The sequence below is a fragment of the Antechinus flavipes genome, chromosome 3 (assembly GCF_016432865.1).
Source record: "Antechinus flavipes isolate AdamAnt ecotype Samford, QLD, Australia chromosome 3, AdamAnt_v2, whole genome shotgun sequence".
In the NCBI taxonomy this organism is placed as follows: Eukaryota; Metazoa; Chordata; class Mammalia; order Dasyuromorphia; family Dasyuridae; genus Antechinus; species Antechinus flavipes.
Genome location: NC_067400.1, coordinates 29560333 through 29581467, shown reverse-complemented (window position 1 = coordinate 29581467; position 21135 = coordinate 29560333). Strand labels below are relative to the sequence as shown.

At 35.2% G+C, this 21135-nt stretch overlaps 1 protein-coding gene across 1 annotated transcript in view; it reads left to right on the top strand.

Annotated features, from left to right (window-relative positions):
* The window catches only part of PLD1 (phospholipase D1), a 201881-nt gene that overhangs the window by 114142 nt on the left and 66604 nt on the right, over nucleotides 1–21135 (top strand). Inside the window, exons 14-19 of the mRNA XM_051983176.1 lie at nucleotides 2108–2308; nucleotides 2960–3173; nucleotides 4398–4511; nucleotides 11470–11598; nucleotides 15579–15697; nucleotides 19147–19260. Of these exons, the coding sequence (XP_051839136.1) occupies nucleotides 2108–2308; nucleotides 2960–3173; nucleotides 4398–4511; nucleotides 11470–11598; nucleotides 15579–15697; nucleotides 19147–19260 (891 nt within the window). The remainder of the gene's footprint in view (nucleotides 1–2107; nucleotides 2309–2959; nucleotides 3174–4397; nucleotides 4512–11469; nucleotides 11599–15578; nucleotides 15698–19146; nucleotides 19261–21135) is intronic.

The window sequence follows — 21135 nt, the reverse complement described above, 5'->3', positions numbered from 1 at the left end:
TCCCCTGTTCTTCCTATCAATAATATCTCATCTATTGCTCGCCCTGGTACAAAGAGTCAATGTGATAAGAGATTGCAAGTGATCATTGGCTCTGTACCAAAAGATTAGAAGCTGTTGTTGAAATACCCCTTGACTCCTAGAATTATTTGGCATTTTCCCTGCTCATCAAAATAGTTAGGATCAAAATATATTTCATAAGATAAAAGGAGAAAAACAATTGGAAAGACCTAATTTCTTTTAAATATTGATGTTTAAAGTTTGTAAATATTAATTTTGCCAGAATTTAGTTTAAAAAGCATGTTAAGCACCTACTGTTTTCCACACACTGGGCATACCAAGACAAGAATGAACCTCCTGCCCTTGAGATGCTTACATTCTACTGGACAATTATGATTATAATGTCCGTTGCACTTTCGGCAATTTTTATGGCCCAACACTACAAGTGTAAGGCCAGTCAAAATGAATGGGTAATGCAAATAGCCTGATGATTCAGATCTTTAAAAAAATAAACCTCTTGGAAAATGATCAGAATATTTTATACAGAAGTACTTTGGGAGGCAAGGTTTGGAGCCAAATTATCGAGCCTCAGTCTTTCACTTTTCCTTTATTAGGGCAAGACTGTCTTTATTGTTGCATAAAATAATGAGCCTAGTAATATTTTGGCATGTCAGTCTACCATTATGTTAGATTTTAGGCAGCTAGTTGGCACAATGGAGAGAGTGTTAGCCCTGAAGTCAGGAGGACCTGAGTTCAAATTTAGCCTTGTGATCCCGTACAAGTCATTAACACAGTTTGCCTCAGTTTCCTCATCTATAAAGTGAACTGGAGAAGGAAATGGCAAACTACTTCAGTATTTCTGCCAAGAAAACTCCATTCAGGTCATGAAGAGTTGGACAGAATAAAAATGTTAGTCTATAGTAAGTATAGTATAGTAAGTAAGTATAGTAAGATCAATAGCTGGCCTGGGCTTAAGGCATCAAACCTAACACTTTCATTTTACAAATGAAAATACTTTACATATAAGTCACTTGAACAATGTCCATTAATAGCCAGAATAATTGGTTTTGAGTTAAACTAACTTCACACTTGTCTAGTGCTTTTCATACGTTGTCTTAATGGAACTTCAGAATACTTATTTTATCCCAATATACCTATGAAGAAACTATAGCTCAGAGAAGTCCCTTTCTAGTAATTATTGTTAATTGATTTGCCAAGGGTCACACAGCTACTAAGTGTTAAATTTCTGTTCTAAGTGTTAAATTTCTGAGGTTGGATTTGAACTCAGGTCTTCCTAACTGCAGGATTGGTACCCTATACACTGTACCATCGAGATGCTCTGATTACTTTAAATTTATCTTGTATATATCATGTAAAGTTCTTTGCATGTTTTTCCCTCATCAGTTTGTGAGCTCCTTGTTCTGGTTCCTGGCACATAGTAGGTGCTTAAGAAATGCTTTTGGACTTCATTGAAAATGGGAGTTGTGGAGCAGCTAGGTAGCAAAGTAGATAAAGCACCAGCCCTCAAGTCAGGAGGACTTGAGTTCAAATCTAGCCTCAGACACTTAACATGTCCTAGCAGTGTGACCCTGGGCAAGTCGCTTAACCCTAATTACCTCAGCAAAAAAAAAAAAAAAAAAAAAAAAAAAAGTGAAAATAAAAATGAAAATGGAAGTTGAATCCAGGTATTCATGACTCCCAGTCAAGAACACTACTCACTAAGAAAATGGTTTCCCAACTTTTTTTCAATTAAATAAATCTATAATTAATACAATTGGCATTCTCCTTATAAGATATATTTAGATTCAAAAGGAATGATCATCCCTCAATTTTTTGCAGTGCTAGGGAGCATGTAAAAAGGGTAGGTATCAATCATTTCTTTCCATTGATGAGAACACATGTGATTTGGATTTGTAAGTCACAAAATACTCTACAAATATCAACTTATTATTCAACATTGATTATAAGTTATTTTCTTTGATAAACTTAATATTTCAGTGCTTAGATCTATTAACAATGCATCTATTTTACAGCTGTAACACCAAGAAGTGTCAACTTTTTTTTTTTTTGTGAAAAGTTTTTTCCAGTTGTTGACTTATTTTCCTTCCAGGTGATGAGACACCCGGATCATGTTTCTTCCACTGTGTATTTGTGGGCTCACCATGAGAAACTTGTTATCATAGACCAGTCAGTCGCCTTTATTGGTGGAATAGACTTGGCCTATGGAAGATGGGATGACAATGAACACAGGCTGACTGACGTGGGCAGTGTCAAACGAGTCACCGTGGGACAGTCAACGTTTTCCCTCACAGTAAGATAGGGAGAAATGTTTGGCAAGCGTTCTTTACCTTGCAAGTGAATGCAATTGGAAGAAATGATTAAAGGGAAAGAGGGAGAAAGGAAGGGGAAGGAAGGAAGGAAGAAAAGAAGAAATGAAGGAGGGAGGAAGGAAAGGAAGAAGGGGAAGGAAAAGGGGGGGAAAGAGGGAGGAAGGAGGGGGGAAGGAAAGAAAGAAGAGTGAAGAAAGGAAGAGGAGGAAAGAAGGAGAAAAAGGAAGAGGAAGAAAGGAAAAAAGAAAGAAGGGAAGGAAGGGAGAAGGGAAGGAAGGAAGGAAAGAAGGACAGATTTATTAAGTGTTTATCATGTGCTAGACACTATGCTAATATTGGGGATATACTTACAAGCAAAAGAAAGGGTGATAATAGTAATTATTGATTATTAACATAACTCTACTAGATTCTTTATTTTAAAGTTCAGCCTTCAGTCTGTCCTTCAAATAGTACAGCTATTTGGTCAGTAGTTGGTCTCAGCACTTCTCTGAGGCAACTGTTGAGAACCAAACTAAGTTATAAACGTTATACCATAGCTTGGTTTAATTTAGTGGTGGTGGTGATGGAGGGTGTTGCAATAACCTATTTTGAGCATCTTTTTAAAATTTTTGCTCATTTGTTTTTGTCTGCAGGGGGAGATAGGGGAATCCAATGAAGACTTGAACCAGAAAAGGAAAAGAGAACTTAAAATCAATCTCCCATTCCCAAAAAGCACTGATGAGTCTGACTCTAGAATGAAAGGTGTGGGTAAAGGAAGGAAATTCTCAAAATTCAGCCTTTACCGGCAGCTATATCGGCACAATATGGAAAATGCCGATAGCATCAGCAGCCTTGATAGTGCTTCAAGTAAGTCCTGGTCCTTGTATTTTGTGAACTTCCCTTTAAAAAATCCAGTTTTGTTCATGATTTTTTAAATACCATATTCATTTACTAACTGCAGTATCGAAATCACAGATTCTTTTGAGTATTCATTTTTCCAATAAGTCCATCCCTTTTGGTACTTTCCTTGTAACAGATGACAAAGAAAAGACATTTAAATACAATCATCCAGTACAGCTACCATGACTGAGACAATAGACCCATGGTCCACCATCTCACTGTTGAGAGGAAGGTTATATGTTTGAACAGTGATCCTCCTTTCCATGGTCTCTCTGACTGTTCATATTTCTATAGCAACAGGCTATGTTTTTATTTGTCCACTTCCCTGGAGAGTAACATAATAAATTGCTGACAACCCATCATGTACCTTCTTTCCTGGCATCATTATATTCCTTAGGATTGATGCTTCATTTTAAAACATATCAGTTTTTTCCAGCCTCAAATGGTCAAAACAAAAAGATACACACACACACACACACACACACACACACACACACACAACCTCTTGCTAGGAAAGAAGGGGGAAAGGAAGAGGAAGAAGAGAGGGAAGGAGGAAGGAAGGAAGGACAGGAAAGGAGAAGGGAGGGAAAGAAGCAAGGAAATGATCAGAAAGGAAAAAGAAGGAAAGAGAGGGGAAGAAGGAAGGAAAGAAGGACAGATTCCAGGAGTAGCATACCAAAACATGAAGTTACTAAAAAATTAGATTGTGTAACAAGAAAACTTCCCACTCTTAGCCAAGAATGTTGGCACTTTTAAATGCTTGTGATGTGCCAGGAACTGTGTTAAATACTGTGGATACATATATAAGCAAAAGGAAGGACAATAATTAGTACCTATTAATTATTAACAAAGCTCTGCTAGATTTTTTTTATTTTAAAGTTCAGTTTCAATCTGTCCTTGCATATAGTTGTGTGGTAACAATGGTACATTATGCTTACATAAGCTCATTTGAGATTCTCTATAACTCATCAATTTATTATCTGTTCTGGAGCTCAGTCATTTATATCCCAAAGGTTTCTGTTCCCTGTTCCCTGATGTCATGGATCAATACTATAATTTCTAGCCAACTCTTGAAGTTAACCAACCAACAAAAAGCCCCAATCTGTTTTATATTGATCTTTAGTGATAGTTTGCTAATCTGATGCTTGCTATCTATGAGTTTGTAAAAAAGAGCATCTTAACTTTCTCCAGGTTATTTTAATCACTGTAGAAGTCGCCAGCATTTAATTCGAGGGTTAAGGCCCCACTTGAAATTCTTGCGCCATTCCAGCGAGTCAGAACAAAGACTCGCAGGCTCTGGAGGTGGTAAGTGAAGGGGGATGCAGGCAAGGTCCTCTGTGAGCTTTGGCTTTTTGCTCTTGCCTGTTGTCTAGTCCCCTTGAGTGTGTGGTGTTTCTGGATCAGTACGTTATCCATGCAGTGTTCATCCATTCATTCGTTCACTATGTTTTTGTGGAGTGGCGGCTATGTACCCAATGCTTTGCTGATTACTATTAGAGAAAGCAACATATATGTGGTGTGATAATTGCCCTCTGGAAGTTTATAATATAACAACAAAAAAAAAAAAATCAAGGATCTATGATTTCCTCAATATCCTCCATGTAGATCTGTGATGCAACAGATAAGTCTTAGAATTGTTTGAATCAATCAGAGAAGGCAACTGCCTTGTTCAGGGTAAAAACAAAATGAGTAGAACCAGGAGATCATTGTAAATGGCAACAACAAGACTATACAATGATCAATTCTGATGAACGTGGCTCTCTTCAATAATGAGATGATTAGTTAGTAGCAGATTTGAATATGCATTTTAAGTTATATTTATTTTATATTATATATTTATATTTATGTGAGGACAAATTGTAGATCAATGACAAACTAAATGAATGTGGGAAATCACTGGAGTCAGAGGGAAATTAATGATCCAGGTACTTATGAAGTGGGCCAGGTACTAGAGTCTGGAATGAGGGCTCAGTGTTATACATTAATGGAAAGAGGAGTAGCTTGGGCTTGGAAAAGGATGAGAAGGAATCAGGATCTCAGAGGTAGTTTGGATTGATGTGGTGATAGCTTGATTCTTACACTCAACAGATACCAGTGAAGATAGTTGTCTAAGAAGACAAGAAGTAGCATTTAACAAAATCCAATACCCATTTCCATTAAAAAAAAAAAAAACTAGAGAGCATAGGAATAAATGGATTTTTCCTTAAAATGATCAGTAAAAACCACCAGCAAGCATTATATGTAATGGGGATAAACAAGAAGCATTCCCAATAATATCAAGGGTGAAACAACGTTGCCCATTATCACCATTACCATATGATATTGTATTAGAAATGCTAGCTTTAGCAATAAGAGAAGAAAAAGAAATTAAAGGAATTAGAATAGGTAATGAGGAAACCAAATTATCACTCTTTGTGGAAGATATGATAGTATACTTTAGAAAACCCCAGAAAATAGTTCTAATAGATGATTGGTGACCATGGCAGATTCCTGTTAAAAAAAAATCCTGCTAAATCCAAAAACTGATTTAACAAAATCAATCTTTCTCCTGTAATTTTTCATGTGTTGCTTCCCCCCAGAATTATTAGATTTTGGGAGAAGCTCAGTCTCTGAACTGATTCATGAGTACTCCTTTGTTTAGAAACAATTTACTATTTTTTATTTTATTTTTTTTTAGTTTCAATGAGTGAATACATTTGGTTTACTAGGGAGGAAAAAAAAACCAAAGAAAAAAAAACCCTACCAACTTTTAGCCAGAAGGTTTAATTTCTTTTTTAAAGTTTTTATATTAAAGCTTTTTATTTACAAAACACTTGCATGGGTAATTTTCCCAACATTGACCCTTGCCCAATCTTTTGTTCCAAATTTTCCCCTCCTTCTCTCTACTCCCTTCCCAAGCTGGCAGGTAGTCCAATACATGTTAAATATGTTGATATATATGTTAAATCCAATATATGTATACTTATTTATACAGTTCTCTTGCTGCACAAAAAATAATCAGATCAAGAAGGAAGAAAAAGAAAAACTGAGAAAGAAAACAAAATGCAAGCAAATAATCACAGAGAGAGTGAGAATGCTATGTTGTAGTCCACACTCTGTTCCCATGGTTCTCTCTCTGGGTGTAGATGGCTCTCTTCATCACTGAACAAATGGAACTGGTTTGAATCATCTCATTATTGAAGAGAGCCACGTTCATCAGAATTGATCATTGTATAGTCTTGTTGTTGCCATTTACAATGATCTCCTGGTTCTACTCATTTCACTCACCATCAGTTCCTGTCAGCCTTTCCAGACCTCTCTGAAATCATCCTGCTAGTTGTTTCTTACAGAATAATAGCCCATTACATTCATATACCATAATTTATTCAGCCATTCTCCAATTGATGGGCATCAATTCAGTTACCAGTTTCTTGCCACTACAAAGAGGGCTGCCACAAATATTTTTGCACATGTGGGTCCCTCTCCCTTCTTTAAGATCTCTTTGGCATATAATCCTGGTAGAAACACTGCTGGATCAAAGGGTATGCACAGTTTGATAACTTTTTAAGCATAGGTCCAAATTGTTCTCCAAATTGGCTGGATCCATTCACAGATCCACCAACAATGTATTTATTAGTGTCCCAATTTTCCCACTTCCCCTGCAGCATTGGTCATTACTGTTTCCTGTCATTTTGGCCAATCTGAGAGGTGTGTAGTGGTATCTCAGAGTTGTCTTAATTTGCATTTCTCTGATCAATAGTGATTTGGAGCACCTTTTCATGTGATTATAAATAGTTTGAATTTCTTCATCTGAAAATTGTCTGTTCATATCCTTTGACCATTTATCAATTGGAGAATGGCTCGAACTATTATAAATTTGAGTCAATTCTCTATATATTTTAGAAATGAGGCCTTTATCACTTTATCAGATCATTTGGATATAATAATGTTTTCCCAGTTTATTGCTCAGGAGGTTTAATTTCTTAGTAAAAAAAAATTTTACAACAAGGCTGTTACCTATCTGAAATTGTTACTAGAGAAGATTTGAGAAATTTCTTCATTTATTCAGCAAACTGAATCTCTGTACAAAGTTTTTGTTGTTGTTGAAGCATTTCAGTCACGTCCAACTCTTTGTGACCCCATTTGGGGTTTTCTTGACAAAGTTACTGGAGTGCTTTGCATTTCCTTTTCTAGCTTATTTCACAGGTTGGGGAATTGAGACAAGGTGAATTACCCAGGGTCACATCACTAGAAAGTGTCTGAGAAGTCAGGAAGACTGAATTCAAATCTAGTCTCAGACACTTTCTAGTGTCTATAGTCCTGACTATAGACCTAACATTCTGCCACTACACCATCTATCTAGTCTTTGTATTTTACTCTTAAACATATTCTTCTCTGGTTTGATTTCATTCCTCTGGCTGACTAAAGACAAAGTCAACCCACAGATGGGGGCTCATGAGCTATTGTTTTCAGTGGATAGTTATTGACAGAGTACCTTAACTAGGGCATAGATATTCTGAGAGCTCTATGTAACATCCAGGAAAAAATTAAAAGTTGGAAGTGGAAAAGTTGGCCTGGGTATATAGTTAGAAAGATACTAACAGAATGGATCACTGGGACAAATTAAGGTGATAAAGTCACTGAAGTAAGGGATAGAGGAAGAAAAGAAAAGACCTTCAAAGATGGACTCTTTAGAGCTATCCCCATTTAAATACTTGAAGAAGAAAAAGAAGCCCCTGATTAAGACAAGCAACTGTGGTCAGCAGGAGCATAGGAAAAAATAAAAGTTAGGAGAATGACCTTCCAAAAGCTAAGGGAAAGTACCATACTTTAAGATCTTTATTGCTGGGGGATATTTTTTCTATATGTGTTTATAGAAGGTAATGAGTAATCTTGATTGTAGGCAGCAGTCAGATGAGATCATCCATGGATTTAAAATTGGATTGTTCATATTAATTAGAATGGAAAATATTAAGAAACATGAACATGAGTTTTTGCTTTTCCATTACTGATAAAGGTACACTGAGATATCCTATTCTAATCTGGCAAATTTGGCCTTAAAAGATATTTGTGCTTTGAAATTTTTACCATTTTAATTTCTCTCAGTATATGCAGCACTCGTGGAAAGTTCCTACAGAGATAAAGATTATTTAGTGTAATATCAACCATCAATTTATTGCATCCCCATTGGGTAAAGCACTGGTACACTTTGAATGGAGTCCTTCCTTTTTTCTTTTGCAAATCCTTTCCCTGATGGAATCATGGTAGAAAGATATAATTGTTAAATGATAAAGGGGATGTGTCCTATATGTATGAGAGAGAAAGAAGAAAGAAGAAGAGGGAAGAGAATAGGAAAAAGAAAGAAAAGATGGGAAGAAGTAGAAGGAAGAAGAAAGGAGGAGGAAAAACGAAGAGGTAGTGAATAATAGAAAATGTGTTCAGAAAAAAAAGTTATTCTAGATCATCATGCTTTTTTATGTGTGTATAGATAAAAATAATAGCTACTCCATCTTTATCCTTTCCTTTCTTGACCTTTTGACCTTGGCATCTTCACCATTTTTTTTAACAAATAGATTTTACCCTCAGAACTTAAAAATTTTCCTCTAAACATGTACATAAAATCACTGAAATAAAAGAGGTCTTTGAGGCCATCTAGTCTAAGCTTTTTACTTGGTAGATGTGAAAACAATGATTTAGAGAAGTTCAAACCATCTTGCCCAAGGATATTCCAGAGACAGTGAATCAGAGCTCAGGATCCTTGACTGTCCATTCAGGGTTCATTCCATTTTATCTTTGCTTTTGTGGTATGAGAATCAAAGCCCAGGTGTGGCCTTTTTGTTGACAGTGGACATCATCATTACCCAGCATCCATGAGAACTTCCTTGAACAGGGGAGCAGGAGGAAGTGTGATAAAGCAATAAGATATATCTGATTAATAGGGCTGTAGAAAGATGAGAAAGAATGTCATGGGTGTAGCCTCTCCTGCCATAACTATATGAAATAATAAAGAAGTTGGGGAATGGGAATAAAGAAGGACCTTCACATGGAGGGACCTTCAGGTAGTCTCCCCACCATAGTATGTCTCATGTGGTGCCATGTTGCTCCAGAATTCAAGCATGAAACCATAAATTGGAATGGATAATTACATGGTTCTGAATGTTGAATTTGAGATCTATATTGTGACAAATTAGATGTGCTTTAATGTAGTACAAGTCATGATTCCAGCTGAAGTCAGAATCTGCTTGTTGAGTTTGTTGTATAAACTTCTCTTCAGATAACTGGTTGATTGAATTTAACCATTTAAAACTAATATTCATGCACATATGTGTGTGTGTGTATATATATGTATAATATGTTCCTAAATTCCTAGATTCCATAAGGATTTTCTCTGTTTGAATAAAATGAAATGATGAAATAGTAAATATAATATAAACAAAATAACTTATTTAAATGTCCATTTTGATTTTTTTAAATCTAAACTTGTATTATTATAGGGAATTCCCAGTATGGAAACTTTGTCCCTCCACACAGATTGAAGTCTTGCCTTTAATTTATAGTTTACCTTAGTTAGAGCATTGTTTGTTAATGATTTGCTTAATAATCAGACAACAAAATTTTAATCCGGGTCTTCTAATTCTGAAGTCAAAATGTATCCACAAGGTTATTCTGCTTCTCAGTTTTGCCTTGGGTTTCCACTAACCTGTGTCTGTCCACAGAGATACTAAAGGATATGAGTAATCAATGTAAAAGAGAATACTAATTATAAGTACAGTGATTATCTTAATCTATGCCTTCATTGGTTAATTCAAATTATCCTGACTATTGTGTATAATTGTGTGCTATTCCCTGTTAAGACTGCTTTTTCTGTTCTATATGTGCTATAAATTTCCAGTGGTCTTTATCTCAACCCATTGACTCTGCTTTAGTCCTGGCAACCCTTGCAATAGAAGTGTTACCAAAAAAACTTTGCCTCATGTTGTCATGTGCTGCTGCTGCTGCTATATGCTTTTGTCTGTTGTTGCCATAAATTTTCATAGGTTACTGGCAGGCAGATCTAGTGTTCTGCTGTCTGAAACCCTCACACTTTGACGTGTGTGTAAATACAAGCCTTATTCATCAGTCATTTCATATACTTTTTTTTTTTTTTTGAGAAAACCAACTCCCTTATTGCCATTGAAATATTTCCCCTCCTAACCCACTTTCCTTTATTCTTTCCTGATATTCTCTAGTTAGTTCTGTGTTTCCAAATAGTATATAATGGATTATAAGCAACTAAAAAGGTGATGGAAAGTGTTGCTTCTAAAAGGCAATAGGAGCCTTATTGACACATTCAATAGAATGAATTCAGTCAATACTCCACTAATCACTGAATATCAAATTCAAGTCCCACAGTTTGAGTAAAGAACTGAAAGTCTCTCTCTTTCTCTTTTTTTCCTCAGAGGCAATTATTTTTCTGCTTTTATGAGCTTGTAAAAGTTTCAAAACTCCATTTTTATTCACAGCCTCTTTTTTTATGGAAAGGAGATAGTATCAAAAGCTAGAAGGACTTTACAGGTCATCTTGTGACCTTATACCACTCATTTTACAAGTATAATAATTTCATTCCAGAAAAATAAATGACCTATCTAAAGTCACACTCCTCATAATTGGCAGATGCAGAAACTGAAACTCAATCCAGAATTGTTTCCGCTACAGCACATAATATACTTATCTTAACATTAGCTATTATTACTGGAATCACCTTTTCCTGCTAAAATCTTCTCCTTCTTCTAAGGGCCCCTTTCTGAACTCTTTGCATGAATTCTGGAAATTATGGTACTCCAAATGTCTTAATTTCACTAAACTTTCCTGTCTCCAATTTAACAAGTCCCTGATTTCCAGGGCTGTCTTCTCCCTTTACTGGCATCATTTATGTGAATCAAGAGTTCTTATCTTGTGATCCAAATGCAAAGGTACCTAAGGGGTCCATTTATACATTTAAGGGCTTCCATGAAGTCACATAGGAATAATGATATTTTTATTTTCACTAATGACTAACTGAAATTTAGTATTTCTTTCAATGATTAAGTTAGGGGGAAAAATTAGAAAAATAAAAATAATTAATTTAGAAAAAGTCAAAGAAGTAGTCCATAGGCTTCACCAGATTGCCAAGAGGGAAGGGGAGTCAATGACAAAAAAAAAAAAAAAAAGAGTTGAGAAACTCTGATGATAAGAGACAGGACTTCTATCTCTGAGACTTACCTTGGTGAGTTTCTAAAAGCATGCTTTCTGCTGCATCTTGCAGATACGGGATCCATCCGTAGTTTGCAGACAGGTGTTGGAGAGCTCCATGGGGAAACTCGATTCTGGCATGGAAAGGACTATTGCAATTTTGTCTTCAAAGACTGGGTTCAGCTGGATAAACCCTTTGCTGGTGAGTGTCACTAGAACGTAGTATAAACTAGAATAGGAGTCAAGATCTTAATTTGAAACTATGGCTTTCTTTTTTCCTTTTTATATGTATAATAAAAAGAACAGCTGCCAATGTAACATTTGCTATTGTGGTTATGTTGTTTTTAACACTGGATTTTACATGTTCAAAAGCCTAGCCACCCTTTAGAACTCATGGAAGGAGATAAACCTAACTTGAAAACTTTGAAAGAGCCATTTTATTAATATGCATTGTTGCAGATGGTACCACCATCCACACATTAGTTAAATTGATTTTGTAAGTGGTGAGCTTTCCCAGACTTTCAGAGCTGCTCATGAGCCTCAGCCACCCAAGCTGTCATCAGGCCCATGCTAAATCTAGTTCATCTTGAAGAGGCTAGGCCAGTGCTTTCTTTTAGCTGACATGGACCCATGGGATTCAAAGAAAAAAAAAGAAAAACAAATCTTCCCTGATTTCATAGAGCTGTTACAATTGAAATTTTTATCAGAATAAACTGAGGCAGTTCTCTGAACAAGATCATTATCAACAGAGGCATGTGACCTGATAATAAAAGAAGGTTCAAATGACCTTAACTCTGATCAGAAACCTCAAATTGAGGGGACAATACCTTTTTTTATAATCAAACAAAAAACAGAACAAAATTATCTTGGTCAATATCAGAGATTAAAGATCATTATTAGTTGCATCAAAGGAAGCAGGAATAACTCCAAGATATCATGAGGATCATCTCTTTGTATCTCTAAGGATTGCCTTTGTAAATTTACAGGGTCTAGCTGTATTCTGAGGTTTCTGATAAGGGCAGACTTATAGATGACTAAGGAGTTAGATAAGGTCACCTTAATTGTTAAAGATGGGGTATGGTAAGATTGGCCTGGCTCTCAAGGATATCTTACAAGCCTTGCAGGAAATGCTGAGCTAATGTTTTGTGAGAGCACTGAGAACAGAGTTTTTCTTTAACTAGCAGCCACTGTGGGAAAGCTTCACTTTTAATATCTAACTAGAGAGAGGGAGAGACTGAACTTTAGTACATATAAGTGTCTTCTCTCAGAAGAATATGGTTACAGAATAAAATCAAATATAAAATATATGATCAAAAATTAATTCTCTCAGAACTTTTATGTAGAAGAGATTCTATAAGGAATATATTACATGTAGAATATAGAATATGTAAAATATATGTAGAGAAAAATATTTTACATGGAATATATTATATCTACTATATTCTGTATATAATATATGATCTACAGTGTATTCTACCAAGGAATGTATATCCAATCAGAAAATATCCTATATAAATTATATTCCATCAAGAGAAAATGTATTCAATCACAATATATTACATGTAAAATACATTTACTGGAATATATTATATATAGCATATTCATTGGAACTTATTATATATAAAGTGAATTCTATCAGAAGATATGTTATAGAGAATATTCTGCATCAGAAAAAATAAGACTATAAACTGATAGCTAGAAGGGACCTCAGAAGCCATCTAGTTCAACCCCTTCATTTGACAGATTTAGAAATTCAGACCAATGAAGATTAAGAGACATGTCCAAGCTAATAGACATCACAGAAGGATTTGAACCCTGGTTTTCGTAATCCCAAGCAGTTATTCTTTCCATGGTAATTTATTAAGTGCCTACTATGTATCAGGAATGCTGTGATTCTAATAGCAACCTTAGGAGATAAGTGTTATTATCTCTATTTTACAGTTGAGGAAACTGAGACAGATGGAGGTTATGTGACTTGGCCAGGGGTCACCCATAGTTAGTAAGTATCTGAAACTGGATTTGAATTCAGGTCTTCTTGATTCCAGGCCCAGTCCTCCATCTACCATATCATCTAGCTGCTAATATAAGAGGGATAAAGTAAATACAAATATATTTGAGGAAGTAGAGAAAAGGTGGGGAGGCACATATCCTGAAGAAATCTTCACATTTAGCAACTCAAAATTATTCAGTTCAACAAATGTTTTTTAACCTCTGATGTGACGCATTATGCTAAAGAGAATAGAAATAACTCTATATCATAGCTCCTGACCTTTGCAAAAATGCCTTTTTATGGTAATTGTGATTTAGGGTGTGCAGATGTTATTATCCCCATTTTATAGATGGGGAAAATAAGGATCATGGAGGCTAAGTGATTTGTTCATAATCATCTATCTAGTAAATACATGAAATGAGATTCTAATTTGAGTCTCTTAATTCAGAACTGAAATGAAGTTCCTGGATCCACAAGACCCAATTATTACATTTTCATTGTGAGCATTTATACCTTGGAAACCATAAACACACAAATCAGGACTTGGCTTGTTGTTTTATTGATTGTCCGAGCTTAAGAAAATGTTAATAATGTAGGTTAAATTTAAAAGTGTATCATGTGCACATTTTCCCTGAAGAGCTGATTGCTAAATATTTACTACTATGGTAGAATCAGGTCTTCCTATGGAATTTCTATGTTGATATTAAGAAATTGTGTTGTTCAGTTGTTTTTTCACTTGAGTCCAATTTTTTATGACCCCCTTTGGGGTTTTGTTAGATACTGGAATGGGTTGCCTTCATCTCCAATTCATTTTACTGATGAAGAAACTGAGGAAAACAGAGGTAGGTGACTTGCCCAGGGTCATACAGCTAGTAAGTATCTGATGCCAGATTTGAGCTCAGAAAGACGAATCTTCCTGACTCCAGATTGAGTGCTCTGTGCACTATGGTGCCACCTAGAACCCAGAATGACCATTACATGGTTCATATACTTGAAAAGATATTCTACTAAATTCCCTTGGTGTGTTTTTATATCACAGTCTACCTCAGTACAATAGAAAGAGCCTTAGCAATAGTGTTAGAGAATCTGCTTTCTCATCCCATTTTGCATTATCTTGGGTAAGACACTTATCTTCCTGTGCCTCAATTTCCTTATCTATAAGATGAGGGACTTGGACCAATGGCTACTAAGATCTCTGCAGCCCTACCTAAATTAGGGGTCATAGTCTCCAAAAACAGAATTCTTAAAGTGATCATCTCTTTTATTTAATTCAGACTTTAAAAGCTTCATTTTCCTTTTGTTGGAATGAGTCATCTTTGTTGTTCATCTCAGACTTCTCTGTCTAATGGATGGCACTTTACAAATGACCTATCTTCAACAAGATAAAAGAAAAATATATATATATATATATATATCAAGCACAAAATTCTAAGATAATTAGTATGCTCAATTTTATATCTTGGTGGGTGATTATCTGCTATTATCCAAGGGAGAAAAGTGGAAATATGAAATACTTAAAGGAATAGTATTAAAAGGCCATTTACTCAGTCTGGTAGAAGCCAAGCATTGGTATATCTGAGCCAGGGAACTAAATTCAACAAATGTTAATTAAGGATCTACTACTATATGTAGCATCCTAGGTAGGTAGATGATACAGTAGAAAGAGCACTAGAAAGATCTGAGTTCACATCCAGCCTCAGATACTTAGTAACTGTGATGCCTATTTGCTTCAGTTCCTCAGCTGTAAAATGGGAAGAAACTGGAGAAAGAAATAGTAAGCCACTCCAGCATCTTTGGCAAGAAAATCCTCATGGACATGCCCATAGGATTCTAAAGAGTCAGATTTAACTGAACAGTAATAACGTGCTGCTCTCCAGAGTCCAGGAATATAAATATGTATGCAAACAAAACAAAATAGCCCCTGCCTTCAAAAAGGTTACATTTTATTGAGGGAGGAGAACAAACTTGCAAATAAGTAAATAACGAAGTGACAAAGTAACAAACTCATAAAGGCAAGAATATCTACAGCTCAGGAGAAAGTATCTCAGTTATGTCTTAAAGAAGGCTAGAGACACCTAGAGCTAGGGGGTATGGAGGGACAGCATTCCAAATAGAGAAAGGCAGTGGTGAAGATCCTAGGTCAGGGCTGCTGACTTGAGCATGGCTACTTACGGTCTGGTGTGTCCTGGTAGATTTCATCGACAGATATTCTACGCCACGAATGCCATGGCACGACATTGCCTCTGTGGTCCACGGGAAGGCCGCCAGGGATGTTGCCCGTCATTTCATCCAGCGATGGAATTTCACAAAGGTGGGTTCTCCCTTTGAGTGCCGCGAGGGCTCCATGATCTGATTCAGACATCTCTTAAGTGGAAGCAGAGAAGGACAAAGACAAAGGAATGGGAGAGAGGAGATTAGGCATCTGGAATCAAGGAGTCAAATGGTCAGAAAAATGAATATTTACACGCCATCATATATGACATATAACTATATCAGAAACCTATGTTTATAGATATAATATATTTTATATGTAGATAATTATATGTAAGCATAGCTACACTTAGATACAACAGATATAGATATATTTGTCTATCTATAAATTATCATGAGGATCAAATTAGATGTTTCATATATATGAATATATGGCTTATGTTTAAGCATAAATGTAATATTTTTATATATTCATGTGTGTGCATATATAAATATATATACACACAAAATTATATATAATCAAATCTATATATATATAGGTTAAATGAAATGTTTCATATATAAATATAAGTACAGATGTACTACAGTCATACAAATAGTCCTAAGCATGTGCATAGATACAAATGCATGAATACCTTATATATATCAAATCTATATAGATCAAATGAGATGTTTCACATATAAATATACAACTATAGATGTAATCTTTTATATTAAAATATTCGTGTGTCATATATACATATACACATAAATTATATACATAATCAAATATATATAAATTTATATGACCAACTGAGATGTTTCATATATAAACATTTATGTATAACTCTAGATATACATATATACATATTATATTTCATCAATTATACATTTATGTATATATAACTATACATTTATATACAAGTATACAATTATATACAAATATACATAATATATATATCAAATAATATATTTCATATAAATGTATGTATATGAAATATGTCATTTGATTTACACACATATACAAATACACATATTCATACATACACACACACACACACACACACACACACACACACATCATTTCATTTGATTCTTACAAAGGATCCTGTACAAAGTCAGTGTCAGATCTGGGAGTCGACTCACTGGTCCTTTTATTTTTCATATGCGCTTGTGTTTTCTCTTGTGCCTCTGTAGTCTTTTCCCTCTGGCTGTCACCAGTGGGCCCAGAACCTTAAGTCATGAGCTCCTCCATCAGACTGTGAGTTCCTCCATTGGATTGTAACCTACAATGATGGACTGTCTTTTGCTGCTTTTTGTATCCCAGGTGGTTAGTACAGTGCCTGGTATATTATTGACTGACTGACTGACTGAACCTGGAAATAGGGAGCAATGGTATTTCCTGGCTATGCTGCTCCAAACTTCAAAAATTAGAGGAGAGAAATTGAGAATGGGTCAAGTATCCTCTCATCATCCAAGCGTTCTCAGAGTCCGTGCATTTGTGGAATCAGACATTTATAATGACCTTTTGGCACAAGTGCCATGTCCAGAGCTCTGTTCATCTGTGAAACATTCATGTTTTCCTGAAATATGTGACTGTGGCAGAAAGATATTGTGCCTCGTGGCAGCAGGCAAGCCCTGAAGCCAACTGTCCGGTCAATGATGAAGGAAAGCTTCCTTTAGAGTGAGTCATCTTCTGAGCTCATCTCAGAGCTTATGTGTCAAATTGAAAATATGGATGACACTGCCAAAATAGATGGCTTTCCATTATTTCAATATGAATATTTATAAAAGGAACGATAGGCACCAAGCAGCCTTTGTCTTTCAGGGTAGCCTTTGTCTGGAGGGAGATACTTACCTGGCAATTAACAAGAGAGATGGCTTCTGAATTTCTTCTGGCCTAAATGTTAGTTTTGTCTTTTTTTTTAAATGATTCATTTTCTTGCAATCATTCATCAAAAGTAACTTGTCCAGTTGTACTAGGGCTCACATTCCATTCGTGACCTTCAGGCACCTTCAGTTTGTAGTCACTGGCCTTTTCATTCTTCACATACATCCTTCAGCTTTCTCTGATGGATTGGAGTCACATGTCCTGACACTTTAGGGCTTTCCCTTGCCCCACGTATCAGGTTTGGGGGCCACCTGTCCTTTTCCTCCATGATGGACAGTTGCTTTTGTTTTTGGAGGAGACAGTGGCCTATAATTTAAAATGAGGGAGAGATATCCTTTCCCAGGATGTTGTGTCCAATTCTTTTTGCCCAAAAACTTTGGGTTTTTCTTGCAAAGATACTAGAATGGTTGACCATTTCCTTCTCCAGCTCATTTTGCAGATGAGGAAACTGAGGAAAACAAAATTAAGCAACTTGCTCAGGATCACACAGCTACTAAGTATCTAAAGGTAGATTTGAACTGAGGAAGATGAGTCTTCTTGAGTTCAGATCTGGCATGCTCTCCACTGTGAGGCTACCTAGCTGCCCTCCTCAGGAAGGAAACTGAAGCATGTACAGAATAAACAACAAAATTGGAGTTGATGGAATACTGGATGACTTGCTTTTTCTTCCCAAATTAAGTTTTATTTGCATGATAATGAAGAAAGTCAGACAGATCCACATTCTTAAAATAATCCCCAAATTCATTGCAAAACCAAATATAAATGACTGAGGTCTATTGATACCAAGATCTACCTCCATTTAAGGAGATGATGTTTATTGGGAAAAAGGGTAATTCAAAAGGTTACTTAAAAAAAAAAGTTAAGAATCTAATTGTTATAATTTTTTCCTCCATTCTCTGCCTACAGGAGGCAAAAACATCTCCTTGTTTGCTTCAATAAAGAGATCAAATATTTAGTTGGGTGTCTATTATTTAAAGATTATAGAAGTGATAGATTTGCAAATTGTACAACTCCATCTGAATTAGGGCACACAAGTTATAAATTAAAAATGTAGATGAGTTCTCAGTGAAAGAGGAATCAAAGGTAGCATGCACATAACTTTAAATACATATTATCAAGATGTCATTGCAATTTGAGGAATAGCAGCCCTCTTTGCAAGTGAACAGTAATTATTTTCCTTGGTAATTTGCAGAGTTTGATTTATAGTGTAATGCTTAGCATCAGCTACTCTCCCTGGCATTGGAAAGCTGGGTGGTAAACACATTTTTTTAAGTAAACAGGAACTCTTGGAAATAATGAAAACATTCCACACATAAATCTAAATTAATTTTCTTTTAGAAAAAAAAAGACAACCTTTTTCTTCAGCCCATCATGGTCATCTTCTAGCTTTTTTTTTAATTTATGGAATAAAACAGGATTTCTATAAATAATAAAAAAAAATGATTGCACAGAAAACTGTAAATCTACTAAATAGAACTTGCTATTCCTTTCAAATACAACAAAGTGATTGTGTAAATTTCTTTTATTTCTCTTTTTTCTTCCTTTCTTTCTGCCCCCAGAGATGGCCCACCTTAGATATAAGTATCTATTTCTTAGATATAAATAGATTTATGTAAAATAATTCTATACATATTTATATTTACCAGTTCTTTAGTTTTTCTTTTCTTTTCTTCTTACAGATTATGAAGTCAAAATACCGATCCCTTTCTTATCCATTCCTTCTGCCTAAATCTCAAGCTACAGCCCATGAGTTGCGATATCAGGTGCCTGACTCTGTTCCTGCCACAGTACAGGTAAGTAAAGAAGGCCACAATTTTCTTTTCTTTTCAAATATATTATTGGTGCTTTTTTTTTTTTTTGCACTATATTTGCAACATTATGTATATTCCCCTCTATGTTGTATATATGTGTACACTCACACACAAAAAACTTTTTCACAGTAAAGAAAAAGTGTCAGTTAAAAATCTTCACTGGAGCTCCTGGTCAGCCACCATTTGCAGTATTACATAACTGTAGACATCCATGACCTCTCTCTCAAAAGGAGGCATGTAGAAAATAGTCATTGTCATCAGTAAAACATTAGTGGGTAAATTCATTCTAGTTTGTTTCTATACCTAGTACTTCTATGTGACCCATTTAAAATTTACTTGAAATGAATCATTTCCCATCTCATTTTAATGGCTCTAATAAGTTAACACTTCTTTAGTCAGTGATAATAAAAACTTCTTATTTTAATATGCTGTCATTTCCTCTTTTTAGAAATTTTATTAGATGTGATAAATCGATTAAAGTTGCAGTTGGCACCCAACCAGAAAATGAAATCATAAGACCTTCAATTTGGAAGGGACCTTAGAGAATATCCCATTGAAAGCCCTTATTTTATAGAAAAGAGAGCTGGAACCTGTGTTGCTGCTGTAATCTGATGGGGTCACTTGGAGCAGAGAGCACCCCAAGATGCTGATCCACTTTTTTTCCTATCATATCATGCTCTTTCTCTAAGACTAGCCCTTGAAAATCTTAACCTTTAATCAAAATATCAAATAAAGTTTATCAAGGTAAAAAATAGGGAAGGATGAGAAGAAGAAATCATTCACAGAAGGATGGATAGAATAAGATCTCATTTTGGAGCTCCCCCCCAAAAAAAGAAAATGGAATACAAATCCTGCTCACACAAATACAATGTGCCAAAGGACAAATCACTTCTTAATCTCCTTGTACCTCAATTTCATCTTCTGTAAAAATTAAGGGGTTAGGTCTTCATGGTCTCTTCCAATTTTAAATTTACAATTATATTATCCTCAATAAATTGGTTCATGATTCTGTTACCACAAATTCATTTTAGGGTTATTTTTTAAGGAAGAAAAATACTTTGCTTAGTTCATCATTATTATTTTCATCGCTATTAAAATATAATATTGATTATAGCTTACTTAATGTATTGTACACTGAACAAATAAATTTCCTTGCCATCTGAGATGGTAGTAATTTAGTGTATAACAACGTGGATGGGTATATTGAAGATAAAGATAGTAAAAAAAAAAAAAAATGCAAAAATCAAACACCTAAAGTCAAATATTTTATACAGCATTTTTAAAAAGAGGTATTTGTAATTATCAGAATGGAGTTTATTGTAGACCTGAGCGATGAGAAGTTAACTGTGGCAAGGAAAATACTTTGTCTCCATGTGGTAAAGTTACACTTGATTTAAGTTTATAGTCATTGACATAGATTAATTCATTTTGGTAGTTTTTGTTGTAGTCTTATTGTCCCACTTGTTGCCTAATGAAGAAAATGGCACATGTTCTAAGTGCCATTTTCTAAGGTATTCTAAGGTATAATCAGCACCTCTTTTGGAAAAAAAAAAACAACAGAACTGTGGCAGGAAGAAATCTGAGTTCACATTAATCTTTGACTTGTTGAAGTATTCAAGAGCATCTCTTGTGTTAATTAAGCTATGAATGGAACCAGTTAATGACTGCCTCATACATGCCTTATACAACCATTTCAATGAAATAATCCTATTTGTTTCATATGGAAGGAAGAAGAATAGAGAGTATACAACTGGGAGATTTGAGTTCTGGTTCCATCTGGACCACTGGCATTCCATGTGGCCTTCAGGACATATGGGGCTTTCACTCTTATTACGTTCTCTTTCCATATGTCTTGGA